Source organism: Ascaphus truei, chromosome 18, assembly GCF_040206685.1.
Source record: "Ascaphus truei isolate aAscTru1 chromosome 18, aAscTru1.hap1, whole genome shotgun sequence".
In the NCBI taxonomy this organism is placed as follows: Eukaryota; Metazoa; Chordata; class Amphibia; order Anura; family Ascaphidae; genus Ascaphus; species Ascaphus truei.
Window position 1 is genome coordinate 19,825,217 of NC_134500.1, and position 17,945 is coordinate 19,843,161.

At 42.5% G+C, this 17,945-nt stretch overlaps 1 protein-coding gene across 2 annotated transcripts in view; it reads right to left on the minus strand.

Moving 5' to 3' along the window:
* The window catches only part of ADAM10 (ADAM metallopeptidase domain 10), a 152,445-nt gene that overhangs the window by 11,912 nt on the left and 122,588 nt on the right, over positions 1-17,945 (minus strand). For both annotated transcript variants that reach the window (XM_075575796.1, XM_075575797.1), the window contains exons 5-9: positions 11,279-11,382; positions 10,014-10,166; positions 7,360-7,452; positions 5,210-5,393; positions 2,588-2,751 (exon numbers count right to left, since the gene is read on the minus strand). In XM_075575796.1, the coding sequence (XP_075431911.1) occupies positions 2,588-2,751; positions 5,210-5,393; positions 7,360-7,452; positions 10,014-10,166; positions 11,279-11,382 (698 nt within the window). The remainder of the gene's footprint in view (positions 1-2,587; positions 2,752-5,209; positions 5,394-7,359; positions 7,453-10,013; positions 10,167-11,278; positions 11,383-17,945) is intronic.

A 17,945-nucleotide genomic window follows, 5' to 3' on the forward strand; every position in this document is an offset into this window, starting at 1 on the left:
CATGTATACATTCTCGTCTCTCGTCAACCCATACTTGACCTTCATTAAAGCCATTGATCCTCTTTTGCTTGTAGAATAATCCTCTGGCCGTATTGAAGAAATACTCAAAACCTTTCTTCGTTATCTTGGATGACAACTGAGGGCATGGCCTTTATAGAGATCCTCCATAGGGACCTTGGCGGAACATGTGGTACCGTAGACTGCCACATGGTAAATCAGATTGATATTTTTTTTTCTTACAATGGGTTCACCGCTCACACCAATAACATCTGTCGTTTTTCTTACAACATTATTGGGATGACCACTGGACATTGCCAAGCCTCATGCATGCAGAAGGAGGGGGGTAGTTAGTCTAGTATTCGGAATATATAAACCCTTTTCTAGCACTGTGGCCGACCGGCCAGCCATTAGCTGGCACATAACTAGCTTGTCACTTGGGCTACTAAGGGGTAATATATATAAAAAAAATGTAATAAGCTTATTTGATTAACTTTTTTTTTCCTTTCTAGGTATTCCCACATATACAAGCCCTATTTCAGGATCTGGATGGGAGTAGCTCTAAGTTTAGGCGTGACAAAGCCACGGTCCATGCTGATCCCCCCCCCCCTTCAGTAGTTTTATTTCTTCTTTACTATTTTAAGAGAGCTTATTGCCACCTTTTCAGCACTGTTTTTATTTTTATTTTTTAAATCTGATGCTTTGTTCAGGAGATAACATTGGAAATATTAGTGTCCGGGACATTAAAATGGAGCTCTTTCCATATGCTAGTGCAGTCTAAAGATTAGCATGGCAACAGCTGAATCTAGAGATTCCGAAAACAATTTTTAAAGACTGAAAAACCATTTGCACTCATTTATTTTAAGAGCAGGACAAGCTGGGGTGGCAAGATACTAATATTATAAGAGCTACATTTATATAGGCTTTTGCTGGGGACAGCTGATTAAAATAATGTAAAATTTCCCAGCGTTAACCTTAACAGTGCTTGCTGATTATGGTGCACATACCATTTACGCCAACTTGCATATTAGTCACAGTAATGCTATGCTTTTTACGGGAGTAAAAGCAGGTTAACATTCCGTTATTTACTTGTGTGAACATGGTATTACTACAGGTAGTCCTCACTATCCAACCTTTCACTTTACAACGAATGGCATATCCAACGCTTTATAATGCAACCCTAAGGGACGTTTTTCGACACCAACGCTCACCGCCACTAACATGGGACTCACTTTACAACGGTTTCACTATCCAACACTACTTCCAGAACGGATTCCGTTGGATAACGAGGACTGCCTGTAATGAGGTCACATTAACTTCCCTTCATATAGGCTAACAGAGCTTAGTGAATCTGGGGGCAGACTAAGATGAGATAACCACACATGCAGTACAAGGGCACCAGCTGAAATGATCTTTAGAAATGAAGCTTGTACACACATTCTCTGGTAATTCTGGCAGACGTACAGCAAGATTGTCAATAAACAGCTGAACGTGTCTACATCACGAGTGGCCAACTCCAGTCCACAAGGGATACCAGCAGGTCAGGATTTGAGGATTTCCCTGCTTCAGCACAGGTGGCTCAATCAGTGGCTCACTCACCTGTGCGGACAAAGGGTTATCCTTAAAACCTAACCTGTTAGTGGCCCATGAGGACCGGCGTTGGCCACCCCTGCACATCATGATCAAACGTTACCCTTCGCTGACTTGACACATGCAAACAGCACCAAGCAAATGTTGAGGAGTTAAACCAAGCAAAGACGCAAGGATGAGATTTACATGTTTAAGCCAAACTGATTTGATACTTCACACACTGCAGGGCAAGAGAACACAGCTAGTGAAATACATTTGTGCGCTGAAACACAGAAGGGGTACATCCCTTCTCTTCTGCAACGTGTGTTAAATCAATAAAAAGAAAAGGGGGGGGAAGAAAAAGGAGACAAGGAAACTCTGCTCAGGAGAATCCACTCTGCCAGTCATACAAGAACAGGTCCAATAAAAACAGTAACAAAGCAATGGAAATAAAGAGGAGGCCCATCAAATATGCAAGGTTCACCTTATTGAGCTTGAGTAAACAAATAATACTTCTGCTGCTTAGAATTATTCAAGGCTAGAGGCTAATGGTGAAAATTATGATATATACACATATCTATATATCTATGCTCAAACACATGCGCCTTTATTCAGTATGCGGAGAAGCCACTTCTGCATGCTGGAGATGATTCTAATCCCATTTATTTGAATAGAGATGAACACTTCACCAGCACAGGGAATTTGTTTCACAGCATATTGAACAGGGGCCATAGAGAGATCAGCACACCAAGAGATCAATACAAGTATTGCATTTGTTGTGGAAAGCTGAAATAAAAACTTAAGAGGGGGGTGGGGGGAGGTTAAGCAGTGAAAAAAAGAGCCCTTTTCTATTAGTTCCTATGCAATTACATGACATATATTATTAGGATACAGCTTGGCAAAGCAGCCCGCTCTCCCTTATCAGGGCCCGACCTCACACTGCTTTAACGCTCCTGGTTCAGTCACGTGCAAGGCCGAGAAGAAGAGAAAGGTGAAGAGAAACTGGAGGATACAAACTTACCGGAGAACCAAAGTTATGGCCAACTTCATGTGCAAAGGTGATATGAGAGACTTTGGGAGGCACGTGGGAGCCGTAGTTCTGAACGGTGATGATCCCGGTGTTCAGGGATTTCTTTTTGCCGTCAGAGTAGAGTTTGCTCTTCTCGCATATCCCACCTGAGCTGCCTGAAACCAGCACGCAAAGCAACTGCTTCATCTAAAGGTGCCATTTATGTTCAAACAACAACAATACTGGGTTCCTATATAGCGCTGACAGTGAACGCAGCGCTGTACATAGAAGTTTTCAGGCACAAAGTGCTGCTGCCCGGTAGGGCACGAGGAACAGGGAGATACAGTGACCTGGCTAAGGTCACAAGGAGAGTTGGCACCGGAATAGGAGCCGTGTACACCCAAGCGGTGGTATTTCCTTGTTTCTGCGATTTCCCACAGGGGGTTCGCAAGGTATCTTCCAAGGGGTTGGCACCCCCAAAAATATGTAATGGCGGATCACAGGCAGTATAGCGGGTTCCTGAGCCGGTGTGGGGAATGCATTTTAAGGGTGGGTGGTATAGCTGTTAATTATAGCAGGAGCGTCCAAAGTTGTGCCCCACAATCCTTTGCACCCACAGCAGCAAGGCATTTGGTGGGGGTGGGGTTGACTTTGTAAGCTCCAGTAGTAATTGACAGCTATACGACCCATGCTTGGTAGCCTAATTAAGCGTGTGCCCCCCCCCCCCCCCACAAGTTCGGGACACTATACTGCCTGGGATTGGGCAAACAGCAAGTCTGAGTGGGCAAGATGTTTCATTTAAGGGTTTGTGGGACAAATATTTTCATGGGGGGTGGGGGTACAGGGTAAAAAAGGCTGGGGAGCACGGCCTGATATTATCCTGTTCACATACATCACTGGGAAACGTGGGCTATTAAGCTCCCTGAGACTGATCAGTGCTAAAAAGGTGCGAGACCCATGTCATATTTTACAGGTCATTGTGCATTTCAGTCCTAAACATGCAAAGCCACAAAACAGACCATAAAATGATGAGATCCAGTAAAAATGGTAGGGAAGTGGCTCCACCAGCAGAATGCCTTCACTTCAAAAGCATACATTGGCGTTGCATTAAAGAACCACTGTGCTTCTAACCGCAGAAAAACCCCACAGGAGACCGTCACAATGATGTTGACATTTAGGAGTAACCCACCTGCTAAATCATTACGGGTGTGCAGTTTCTCTTCTCTATATTGCTGTCCAAAGCTGGAGTCAGCATGTTTTTACTAATAAGTAAAATAAAATGTGTAGTTTGAGGTCCAAATAGCTACTTTTAAAGAGTCAGAGCAAGAGAGGCGTGTTAGAGCACTAGCCGCGCAGCCTGCTAAAGGACAATTATTCACTAGGTACTGTATAGTTTGCTTCACATATGCTGTTTAAATGACTTATGGATGTCCGATCACGGTTTAAACGGGATCAACGGCAGTAATAGGTTTGATACTAGATGAGGCTGCACCTTTAAGAAGCACAGACACATGTAAACTTACCGGCATTTACAAAGGATCAACTCAGGGGTACTCAACTCCAGTCCTCAAACCCCCCCAAACAGATCAGATTTTCAGGTTATCCCTGCTTCAGCACAGGTGGCTCTGAGCCTCTGATTGAGCCATCTGTGCTGAAGCTGGGATATCCCGAAAACCTGACCTACAGGTGGGTCTTGAGGACTGAAGTTTAGCACCCCTGGATCAACCGTACTAAGGCGTTTGATACTAGAAGGGACTGCACCTTTAAGAAGCATTGAAAACATGAAAACCAGAAGTCTCTGCGATTAATGATGCTGGGGGACTTTTTGCTCTCTATATGGACCTCTAGGTTATTGTACCATCTTTCATGGCGTAAGGAACGGGAAGTTGTAAAATAGAATTTTATTGTTCAGAAAACGTGTTCACAGATGGGATCAATGGGGTTGCGCACACAAAACAGCAATCCCATTTGCACCTGCTGTGCAGAGACGCCTCGAACCAGTATCTATCATTTTATTCCTCATCCAGCGAGAGACACACAATTGGATTGTTGGAGGGATGCGAATGCCCTATGACAGATTGCTGTCTTTTTTATCATCGTTACTGCGGGTAATACATTTGATTTTTTTTTAGACTACCGCAGGGAAAAAGGATTGTGTGTATGGCAAAAGAAAAAAAAAACCACCGATTTCATTTTTTGCTACAAAAAGCCATTTCGATGGATTCGGCACGCTGCATTACTAGCTATACATGCAGCTTTATCTGGAGACAATTTATTTCGTCTTGTCCAAACTTTGCATTACTTTACAGTACATTGTGAAGGGGAGGGGGGTCACTGACATATTTTAGTGCACAGTTCTAGTAACTGTGTTGGTCCTGGGAAAATGCGGATTTGTGATGCATTTAACCAATTCAAAGGTGGAAGAGCGGGTCATGTTATTACCACCTCCGGCTCTTAATAAGTAAAAGGGCCACATGACCATTTAGGATCCATTTACTTCAACATGAACTTTTGAGACCTCGCCGATCAAGTTTAGATGCACTGTAGCCCACCGCCATTTTTTTTTTAGACAGTGCTTTACACCAGACATCATTGCCAGCCTCCCTTGTACCAGAGAACTCACATCTCCCTTACCTGAGGGTGCTCCAACCCATGCGAGCCCAAGGACACCGTCGTCAAAATCCCGGTCTGTAAACACATAGGCCAAGCAGTAATCATCGTGATTCTGCTCAGAGTTCAGCTCCAGGAACTTCTCTACTCCAATGTTGGGGAACCGAAAGGGATTTGAAGGGTCTTTCTCGTCGAGTGTGGTGTTAATCTAGAAACAAAGACGTCCAACTGCATCTGTGCACAAGACTTATAACTACATCTAATGTTTAGTGCGGTGGAAACTGGTAACCTTTTGCCAATGTCAAAGAGGACAGCAAAGCATTTGGAAGAGCATACAAGATCTCTGTATGATTTTAAACAAGTCTCCGGTCATCCCTGTGTCTTATCACATACTGGCAGCACTATGAAAATAACTATTTTGTATCTTTACCAGTCCGCTGGATCCCTTGTTGGATAAATAGAGTATAAATGAAAGGTTTGCTGCAATACAGCCTGCAGCTGGATTTCTCACCCACCATACTACGGTGTAAAATACTACCTCAACGGACCATGGGCGCCTTGTTTCTATAGGACTTCCTTTCATAGATGCAAATCTGCTCAGGAAGCGTTAATGTCTGTGTAAGAAAATATCTTCTCTGTCGCTAGATGACGTTTGTGGGACATTGTTTTCCGTTTAAGTCACTCTAATAAGGGCCATGGAACTCCGGCAGGTAGGGTGCCTCACACAGCACAAATTAAGAGCAACCTACTTCATCTAGAATCCAGATCTGTCTCATCGGTTTTCAGTTTCACCCATTTGATTGCTCTGAAAGCAATAAGAAGTCTAAGTGCTGCCAGTAAGAATGGGAGATGGAATGTTTTATCGAGTGGTTAAGCTCAAGATGTCCTGTCCTGGAATATCATTTCAAACTGGGGAAGTAACCATTTCCAGCTCGCCAACATTAACTCCACGTGATTGTGTTCCTTTTATTTTCCGGTTTTGCTAATAAGGTGTTCCAGTATGAAACGTATAAATTAATTTAAAGCCTCTCAAAAGAGCAGTTCCTCCTACTCTTACTGTTTTTTTCGGGTGTCCCCTCTGAGTAAACGCTGCTATTTTGAGCCCCGTAGACCCCCTGTTTCTCAAGATACCAGTTACCGGGCTTAAACCTCTCTCAGGTAAAACAAAATGGCTGCCAAATCTCAAAGCAATAGGAAGCTTCAACATATGTGCTGGCTTCCTATTGGATGACCATTTCAATTTCCTTTAAAAACCAGGAAGTAATACAGGTAACTTCACCGGTAAGTATCTACGAAACCAGGAGCCACTGGAGCTGATGATAGGGCAGTTCAACAATGGGGGTGGGGGGGGGGGGGTGAGAAAGGCTGTTAGTTAGGGTGGATTACTCCTTTGTTAAACAGTCTACAGACATTGTGTTTCCTGTGATTTAATTTGATTATGATGTTGTAGGGTGTCTTTTTTTAACATTGAACGTGTCTTTTGTGATAATAAATAGCATTTATCTTACAGTGCTCTGTTTGCGGGATTGCTTTGTTTCGTTGTCTTTTAGGTAACATTGAGGTTGAATCAATTGCGTTTCCTACCTTATTTCAATAAAAATTCAATAGCTGTAGTTACCGAACATACTTAACTCCTTCAGTGGCAGTAGGTCCAACAGTGTTGTCGGCCCTTCTAGCACTGAAGTGGTTAACCCAACGGCAATGTATGGCAGCTTCTGCTGGGAGCAGAACCGTTGACAATTATTTCTTAAAGACATTAGTCATTTAGTTTTTATTGAACACATTTCTCAACCTGTTGCGTATCCATGAAATTAAAGAGACAGGATGGTTACATTTAGGCAACTGCTAAAAAGTACATTAGATCAAGGGTGCTCAACTCCAGTCCTCAAGCCTTCAACCCCCCCCCCCAACAGGTCAGGTTTTCAGGCTATCCCTGCTTCAGCCCAGGTGACTAAATTGAAGGCTGAACCTCAGCCATTTGTGCTGAGGCTGGGATATCCTGAAAACCTGACTTGCGGGGGGGTGCTTGAGGACTGGAGTTGAGTACCCCTGCTTTAGATGAAGCTTTCAGGTATACTGCTAATGATCACTTTAATCCTAAATCAAAAACAAACAGAATAGAATGCAACCCCCCAGCAAACCCCAAGGCTTGTGTCTTAGCAAAAGATACTCACCCGAATCCGTTTCACCATGAAGCTGATATTTCGAATTCCCATGAAATCGGTCGACTGATAAATTGTGTCAATCGCTTTCACGTGGCTAGAAATCTATTCAATAGAAAGAGAGGTGCTCAAAATATATTCCATGGTTATATATTTTCTCACACTCTACATTACATCTGCACTAATTAAACAATAATTTGACTTTTAGAAGCTTAATTGCTTATAGTTTGAAGCACCTCGGGCTCTCCGACAAACACAAACAAATTTGTTAAGAGACACTGATGCATAAATCCCAACCTCTCACTTCAAAAATCAATATGATCACAATCCCTCTCCCACCAATAGCGCACATTAAAAATACTGTAGTGAAGTGCAGATCAGGTCTGTGGTAAAAATAACAATTTCTCCTATAGGTCTCATGCGTTAATTTGAACAAGTCTGGAGACCCTGAATAGATTATCAGAGGATTTGTAACAACAAATATTGATATAAAAAAAATAAAAAAAGGATAACATTATGGTAACTCACAGATATTAGATCTAGTACTTTATATCTTTAAGTCATGTACTTATTGGCTATTAAGTAATTTTATAGAACTGTGGAAATCACACTGTCATAGTTATGTTTTATTCTGCTCTGATATATACACTAACCCCACATGCCAACGTGCACACCCAAACACAAACCCCCAACCCCAACACACCCCAACCCACACAAACCCCGACACCCAAGCCCCCTCTCCCCCACCTAAGTCATTCTGACTACGCCTCCTGTGCTGAAGCAAATATCCTGAAATCCTGACCTGTTGGAGGCCCTTGATGACTGGAGTTGCCCACCCATGAGTTAAAGGGTTACAAGGGCAACCTCAGATGCCCGGGAGGTGGGGCAAGATTGCTGCTTTAAAGCATTGAGGACTACCATTCAGAGTTGAAACACTGGCTTCTGTGACTGTCACAAGCAAGATATTTTGTACGTAAGAACTGCAATTTCATTGGTGTGGCTGGATTTGTGCCGATTTCAGGAAACCAGAGTCATTTTGAATAATGCGCCCTTGCCGAGAGCTTTCCATGTTTAGTAATGCTGATAGAACTGCAGATTCTGGGAGGGTTTTCGTTCTCCATTTAACTGATCACATTATACATCCGAGGCAATGCACACAGCCAGCTCAGGCAATCCTTAAAAGAAATCCATCACACCGCATTCGAGTTAATACGCTACATTCCCTTACAGGAGAGGGAACATTATACATTTGCCTTTATGGCTGCCACTTTCAATTTAGCTTAAAGTGGTACGATGAAGCATAACAGTCTTATTTTATAAGACTTCTACCCTTAGGATTTCCAATCCTAAATGTTTGTGAGACATTGCTGGCAACCCATTTCTAAATGTCCTTTGTGTGGCTGTGCTATTTCTAGCAGGAAGACGTGCTAAATGTATCCCTTGATATCAACACATTCAATAAGCGAAAGAACTGTACAAGTAAAGAACAAAATGGGAAGTCACACTTTTCAGTATAATTTAAGATTACAAACAAACACTGGCCTGAACATACAGACCATTTTAGCAATGATCTCTCAGGGGGCACTTTAAATGGGCATATGCTGCTGGTAAGATGTTAATGTGTTCAGATTTACTACGGGTCACCAGAGATCTAAAAGTTGCTCCACTTCAAACTATTGTAGAGTGGGAAAACACAGCATCCCAAGTGGACAGACAGATTTAAGAGCTTCAGGAGAACCTCACATCTACATAAAAACACATTTGGGCAAGAACATTGCACGATGCCAAGCAGGGGGTCTTCCACAGAAAACCAGTTTCAATTCAAATCTGCAGCAAAGATTAAAGCTCTATTCATTGGAACGGCGGTTATATGTTCCTTAGCAATGAGAAGCCGACGTCAGAGCAGATTACATTTCTAATCTGTTCAAGGTATCAATGCACTTTCTTAATTTACACTGCACCAAGCCACAAATGATATCATTACAGTTGAAGAAAATGTGATGTGACTGTTAAGTGTAAAATAGAAATATCTATTTCTTGCATTAAATTCCAAGGCGGTGAACCATGTTACTCTATATGGTATGGATTTTTTTTAAATGTAATCTACTGTATAATGTGTTCATAAACCATTGTTTCTTACTGAAGGTTATTCAGGCTGCCAGTACTGTGAAGGTTTTACCTGTCAATCACCTGCCCTGCTTCGACCTATCCCAAAAAAATACCTTAACACTTAGCACCATTTGGTAAATATGGCTCTACGTGCCATTGGACACCATCTGGTGCCCCAGAAGAGACATTGCAGGCCATTCATTAGAACTGCCCATAAAGTGTCTGCCAGCAGCAGAAGGCATCTTATGTCCAAGCATTGCTTACTAATTATGGTCCCTAATGTTGGATAGATTAATTCTAAGGTTTCACTTGGGTCCTTCATCAACATCTGAACTTTGATACATGTCTACAATACAACATTAAATCTAAGCGAATTGTGTTCCTGGGCCACTTACACACCATTAGTTCATTTTGGGACCTCGCAATTAAAGATGTGTTTATGTCAGTACAGTATACAGTAGTTAAAGAGAAACCGTTTCTCTGTTGTCAACATCCAAGCCTTTGTTATAACAGGCACCTGGGGGAGATAAGCAGTCTCAATGCACAATAGATGTTACCTGGGCTATCACTGCCTCTCTAGTTCCTCCGTAGCGTCCGAAAAAGAGATGATCCGTCTGGATGTAGAGCTGGCAGGTGTTCTTTTCTACCTGGGCGGCTCGTTTTTTCCTTAGGATAATCGGACCACTGTCCTCCTGTTCTTCCAAATAGGTCTGCATGGGAAGAGAACAAAGAGGGGAAGAGAACAAAGAGGGGAAAAAACCATTGATGTCTACACTGCTTTGTGCACATAGGTCTGAGTCATATTTCTACAAAGTCCAATTGAGCGGGTTGAAATTAAAATGGTATTTTGCAGGATTTACCAGTTTCTTTAAGTTAAAGAAAACTTGTAGCACCAATCTCATTATTTATTTATTTTTTATACCAGGATGCGAACTGGGGGTCACCGGAGCGTCACCGCACTATTTTAAGCTCTGGATAACACCCCCCCCCCGTCTCCCCCCCTGATTCCAGAGGTTCTCACCAATGAATTTACTGGGTTTACAACTCCCTCCAGGGGAAACAAAATGGCTGTCAAATCGGAAAATCGCATCCTCTGTTACGACTTCCTATTGGAACGCTATTTAAATTTCAATAAAAACCAGTAACTTCACCAGTATCTCAGAAAACGGGTGGGTACACAGATGAAAAACAAAACAATCACAGTTCAACTCTGAGGACCTTATGGTGGCTCTTAGCACTTTATCTAGTTCCATAATGTCTTTTTTATGGGTGGTGCCCAAAACCGTACTCCATATTCAAGGTATGGTCTAACTCAGCTGCGCCCCCCTGCCTGTTCTGCCCCAGTGCTCGCCCACCTCGCCCCCCCTAACCAAGGAAACAGCGACGGGGTCATGTACATCACGTCACATGATGCTGTGTTGCCAAGGCGACGTGTTGCCTCTAGCCACGGTAAGTAACAGAGGCCATCCGCGCGCATTCATTTAAATGCTTTGGGGAAGAGCGCAGCATCCCCAAAAAAATCTCCCAACCCCAGTTTGCGCCTCCCTGGTCTAAATAATGCTTTATAGAGAGCCATAATTATATTTACTTCCCTTCAATCCATTCCCCATTTAATGCAAGCTAAGATCTTATTTGCCTTTGCAGCTACTGCCTGACATTGGGCACTATTGCTAAGCCTGCTGTATACAAGCACTCCTAAATCCTTCTCCATCAAGTGTTAGTAGTTTTATTTCACTTGCAACCATGGGATCCAATTGCCCTACAGCAGTGGAACTGTGTGTGGGTGTACAATAAGTGTGGGAACTGATGGGTCTTACAGTACCTGTTGTTCTGGTTTATTTTCACCAGACATCTGATACTTCTTCATCCTTTCGAACACAGAATGATCCGCACAGCCTCCTTGAGGCCCGAATTTATGAGGATACTCTGAAAAGCAGGAAATTCGACATTGTCACACAAACTCTTCCAAGCTCTCAGAGAACACAAAATTAAATCGTTTAACTTGTTGCTCATAATCAAGAGTCATGCTAATTTAAAAGGATTCTTTTTAAACAATGTACAAAAGATTTTCATTTTAGGTACTGGGGCCATTTTTGGTAGCGCTATGTACATTTATGGCGCTATATAAATAAATAAAGACATACAATACAATACAAAAGCCCTACAAACAAAAGGAAAATGCCAAAAATGTGTTTTTCCAGTAACTCACTAAGGGGCGGCCAACCCGAGTCCTCAAGGGTCACCAACAGGTTAGGTTAAGGACATCCCTGCTTCAGAATGACAGCCACCTGTGCCAAGGCAGTGATATCCCTAAAATGTGACCGTTTGGGCGACCCTTCAATACTGGAGTTAGCCACCCCTGCACTAAAGCATTACCCCTCAGTTACCGAGAGAACGATCCTGATCGTAGTAATCCCTCTAGAAAAATCACACATGGCCGCCGCTGTTGGCCTATAGAAAGCCGTGATGAACGACGCTGCACCTTCCTATCTGACGCGGGGCTCACACGATTTGATCAGTCATGTTGCTAATCAAGGATTCCAAACCTTTTCCCACAGATTCCTGTACACAACGCAGGTTATTTTGGAATATTCTGGCGATCGTCTCCTGCTATTCCCTTATACCACAGAAAATCAGAACTACGGATGAGGATTAGAAGTAATCGGTTTTAAAATAGAGTTTAAAAATTAGCAAATTACTCTATAAAATTTGAAGAAGAAAAAAAAACCGTCAAACATTCCCTGCTACAACATGCAGAAAAATAGGTTAACTTCTAGTTATTATGCACGGTCGTAATCCGGTGAAACGCTTTGGTAATATGGTTACAAAATAAGTTTAGCAAAGTATCCAGTTTAAAGCTTTGATCGAGACTTTTAAAGCAGCGATCACACCGCTGTCCACCCCAGGAGCCACTACGAGTTTAACGGATGTTCGTATCTTGCCCTCTAACGCCGCGCTTATCGTGCCGGCGATCAGATCCAAAGCAAATAGATGGAATCCGTTGCATACGCCTCTAGTGGGCACGATGGCGCGACTGCGACCAAAATGGCTGAAATCAATAGGTTATGATATGTACCGCGACGGCCGCAGCACATGACTGCAATAAGCCAATCACAGCCTCTACCTGACGTCACCGGCCCTGGCAGCCAGCGACATCGCAAAAGCGCAATTACAACGGCGACAGGTGGCGTCGCCGTCAATGTAGCCTGAACAATAAGCTCAGCCTTAGCCCTACTTTGTTTATTTAATGTTTTTCCAGTGGGGGGGGGGGGGAGAAATGATTGTTAATCTCTAGGTTCTGAGGTTACCAACGGTAAACTATAGATTGCAGGGCTCTGGGGAGAGCTTCATCTTAACATCACGTACACTTATTATCGTAAACGCTTTTATCTTCAGAAAGAAGCATCAGATTTTACAAATAAAAACCGCTTTGAAGAGAGCAAAAATGCATCGTGGTAAAGTCATAGCAGCATTTAAAATCAGGTGCCACCACACACACACACAGATTAATATCTCATTGCGGGATTCTGGAGACCGCTGAACTATTTTCTCTTTTCCCCCAGTTGGAAGCCGTGAGGATCGGCACAGAATTGTGGGCCAGGAGCAGAAGGCAAAATCAGTCCTGCATTTCAATTAAATTCTACCTCTAATATTCTACAAATCAAAAGCAACGACCTCATCACTTTAGTGAAGAAAATAAAAAAATCCTTTTATTTGTAACATTTGGAGGCTATTTATTTTAACTTGTTTGCTTTTGTTTAATGCTGTCTACCATACAACCCAGACCAATGTAGGTAAGGCCTTGTTGCGCTGGCAGAATCGGCGATATCTCCCATTGACTTTAATAGCAGGTATCACAGATTCAGGTATGTTAGTGAGAAATCACGCTTTGATGACTCCAGGGCGCTGAGTAAATACCTGTGCATGAAGGGTGAGGTTTATAGGGACGGTAATTACAAGCTGTACTCCAACATAAATTGCTCAAGTGCTTAAATATACCTTTTCTACGCAAGTCAACATGCCATTACATGAACACAAGTGAACATGCAAATTAAAATCAGAACTATTGCTTTTTCACTCTGTGCATCTAAACCACCAAATCTCATATCTGGCAACATGATCATTTTGATGACAACCAACATCTGGAGGGTGGATCACATTGGGAAGAGAAGCAGAGCGTAAACTGTAAATGAAGATATGGGGACAAGACCTGTTCATCAGAGATCAGCAAGAAACAGAATGCTAGAAAGGTTCTTTAGTGTGTTTTCACAGCGTATGCTCTGTGCATGCAGAGAAAACACAGCTTTTGTGTGAAAGAACAATGTTTTTATGATGTTTGGGCAGATGTAACACTTGGTACGAGTTCACAAGTAGTATTATGCAGTGGTGTTTATCTTCGATAATATACAGATCGGGTATCCAAGGCCTACAGTGGAAACAGATTATAGGTGTCCACTCTAGGGCCTTAACATACAAAAGTGTTACAGCTTGTACTCATGAATACATACACAGGCTCATACATGCATTATGTATATATCCACAAATATCGTGATAAATGCTGAATAAAAGCATTTAGTTATCCACAGAACGTGTGTGTGTGTGTGTGTGTGTGTGTGTGTGTGTGTGTGTGTGTGTGTGTGTGTGTGTGCGTGTGCGGTGCGCCCCGCTTATAACGCGGTCTGAGCGTGGCTTCCGATTTAAAAACATCTCCATTTTTTTTTGTAACATTCAATGCTTTATTGGTAACGGACACACACCAAAACTGAACCAGTTCCTCACCCCTACCACATGCTGCACTTATCTGAGATCTGACTGCAAACGATTGTTCGCGGTTTCAAGGTTCAACAAAGTATTCAACCGCTCCTCCTCTTACCGTGCACCCCACAACTAGAATAATCTACCCGAGACTCTCAAAGCCACCACAAATCTAAGTTCTTTCAAAACTAAAGATGTCTCACATTTGAATCTGGTCTGCAACTGTTATATACGTCAAAAGATAAAATGTTAAACTGTTCATGCAATGTCTTTATATAATGTACAGTATAACCCTGTTCACCTAAAGTAACCATGTATTTGTAACTATGTACTGTATCTGTCATCATAACTGTGTGCCCAGGACATACTTGAAAACAAGGTAACTCAATGTATTTACAGTACTCATTGGTAAATAAAAAAAATTATGATTGCGTAATATTTATTTTGATTTACTATATATATACACACACACACACACACACACACACACACACACACACACTATCTGGAGTGTGCATTGCTATTACTTTTGAGTACCCGGGTACATTTGTACATATTTTGGGAGGGGGCCATTCGATTACCCTCCTAATTTATGGTCTCAAATGTTTATTTAAAACATGAATTAGTGACTGTTTTTAATTGTTTTGAACTGTTTTTAACTGTATGTATTCAGTTCTAATGTAATAAACTCATTTGTATTTTTGCAACCTTGCGTGCCCTCTTTCTCTGGGGAATTCCTTACAAGTTCTCTTTAGTAGAGTATCTCCGGAAGCAAGGGGTCTCCAGAGAGTAAATTAATGCAGTTCCGCTCTGGAGACCCCCGCTCTGGAGACCCCCCTGTTTCAATCCTGTAAAGAAGAAAAATACATAAAGCGTTTTGGTTTTTGTACTTGGACCAAAGGGCAACATTGATTCAGTACACACAAAAAATTGCCTGCACAAGAACAGTTTCTGGGCGGTTAATATCAGGAAAACCACATAAAAGGGAAGAGATTTTACAGATCTAGAGGGAAAAAATTAAATAAATCTTAATTTAGCACAAGACAATGTAGAAATGGACATCAAAAAAATCATTTAGTCTACTTTGTATGCCCATTTATACGCTCTGCGTTTTAAACTCCTTCACCTCTACTAGGAGCCTTTTCATTTATGCCAATTATCTAATGCAGGAGTAGCCAACGCCAGTCCTCATGGTTCACCAACAGGTCAGGTTCGAAGACTGATCCACTGATTGTGACACCTGTACTGAAGCAGGGATATCCCTAATAGGTGGCCTGGTTGGTGGCTCTTGAGGACTGAAGTTGGCTGTCCCAGATCTAATGTGTTAAAAATGGTTCAATAAAAGGTCATAATATTATCCAGCTGAAATTGTCATCTGTCACTTGGAAAACTGGCACAGAAATCCCTCAACACTTCACTGCAGCAATGTGGCCAATGTAGAGTGAGGTGACTTCTGATTATCCGTACACAGGGAATTAGAGTTCACTGCATGTCCTGACAACTCCACAATTCTCTGCAATGTTCGGCACGAGAAACTGCTGAGCGCGCGTAACTGTACAACTGGCAGAATGTCAGGGGCTGGTCTATCTCAGTGCTCATTACCACGAGCTGGTCAACGAAATGCAAGAAAACTACGCTGAGATTTATTAACCCGCCGTTTAAATAGATATAAAAGAATCATAAAATAAAGTATGACTACTAAAGAGAAGCACACATTATGGTGAATCCCTTCAGTGTTGAGAAGCCCAAACAGCAACAAAATGATGATTATTTCATTGCAGAAACTGAACGTGTATCTACTGCCTAAATCGTGAATATTTCTGCTCTGTTGAAGCAGGCGGCATAGAGTATGGGCAACAAAGTGGGTGTGTACATATTTTAGATTTAGATTACACACCTATATAGAGGCGGAACTAGGTATTTTTGCACCCGGGGCAAGTTTCTTCCCCCCCCCCCTTAACTCACTTTACCACCCCCCTCCCTCCTGTCACGGCAGCAGATAGTAAGTGCGCTGCTCTCCTCCACACGACCTGTGCCCCCTAACATGTTACCCTTGGGTCAGGTTCCCCCGCTAGCACCCCCCTAGTTCCGCTTCTGCACCACTAAAGCAGGATACATTGTACCTGTGTGACTGCACATTAACACTGCAGTGTAGTGTTGGTGTTTGACAACACTACAGAATTATGATGTATTATGAAACCAACACAAAACGCGTACATAGCCAGAGAGCTCACAATGCACAAGTGTGCAACGATTTGCCTCTTGGGGCAAAAAAAAAAAATGTCCAGAAAGTACAGCTATGCGACGATGGAGGCAGGTGCTGCAATTCTTTACAGCAGGGAAGCGTTCACTAAAAGGCCATCGCAAATTATGAAAGTGAAAGGTTAACAATTAGTCACATTTTCTATCACATTCGCAGGGTGTTTCAGAGACGACAGTGGAGTTATTTACTGCTTGTTCACCGCGCTCTGCTGGGCAACACCCATCAGACGTTATCCATTTTACAGCGGTCTATATATACACGGTAATAAACTGAAACAATGCAGTGAACTGGTTAAATTCCATTGAAGTAGCAATACGGATTAATTTAAAAAATAAAAAAATGCTGAACCACATTAACTTCAGGTCCGGGGATTTCCTGCTTCCACATATACTAACCTCCGTAGTAGGTGCCGGTATGTCTGCAGAGTTTAACTGTCCAGGTCACACGGGCCAGTAGGAAGCCACCCCCGAATGATGTCACGGCTTCCTATTGGCCCGTGTGGCACAGGACATTTAAGTCGCCATTAGATTAAGGAATACTGACTGACTGCAGATACCGGCACCGCTACTGAGGTCAGTATCTCAGGAAGCAGGGGTCCCTGAAGCTGGACTTAATGCGATTCAGCTCCGGAGATCCCCCTGCTTCAAACCTGTAATAAAAAAAAAATTAAAATATATATATATATATATATTTATTTTTTAAGTTAACCCGTATTGCTGCTTTAAAGACCTCTCCACCCCCCAACCCTCCATGGTTTGCGCTTTAAAAAAAAAAGATATATTGTTGTATTCCAGATTTTCGGAATCGCTAGCTTTGGCGGTTACAATGGTGACCTTTAGACCGTATTGGGCTCAGGGGAAAGCCTCTTTTTGTCCTGGCCACTTAATATTTGAAACGTCTTCTAAAAGGGAGAATCTGAGTTAATTAAAAAAAAAAATAAAAAAAAAATAAGTGTTAATGAACAATATTATTATTTAAATCTATTAAAGAAAAAATGGCTGAAATCTGTCCAATCGGCATGGAGCTTTAAGCATTACAGGTTTCTACAAGGACTGCATTATCCTAATCGCAGACTGTGGGAGTTGAGCATGATTTACATTCCACAGATGCAGTAACACATAGTTATATACATCTTTCAGCACAGGGGGCTCAATCAGTGGCTCAGGCGAAGACTGAGCCACTGATTGAGACCCCTGTGCTGAAGCAGGTATAGCCTTAAAACCTGACCTGCTGGTGGCCCTTGTGGATTGGATTTACCCACCCCTGATCCATACACACGCAGACCACCTGCTTCGGTGCCGGAGGGTCCCATAGCTGTGGTGCGGTTAATAGATAAAATGGAAAAGCATACACTGCGGTTTGTAAGAAGGAAGCACTTATATTGCCTATACGCAGCTTCTGCTTGGGAAATCAATCCATTTTGACGGGGGCGTGGACGCAATCCTTAACCCTACTCACTACGGATCAGCGA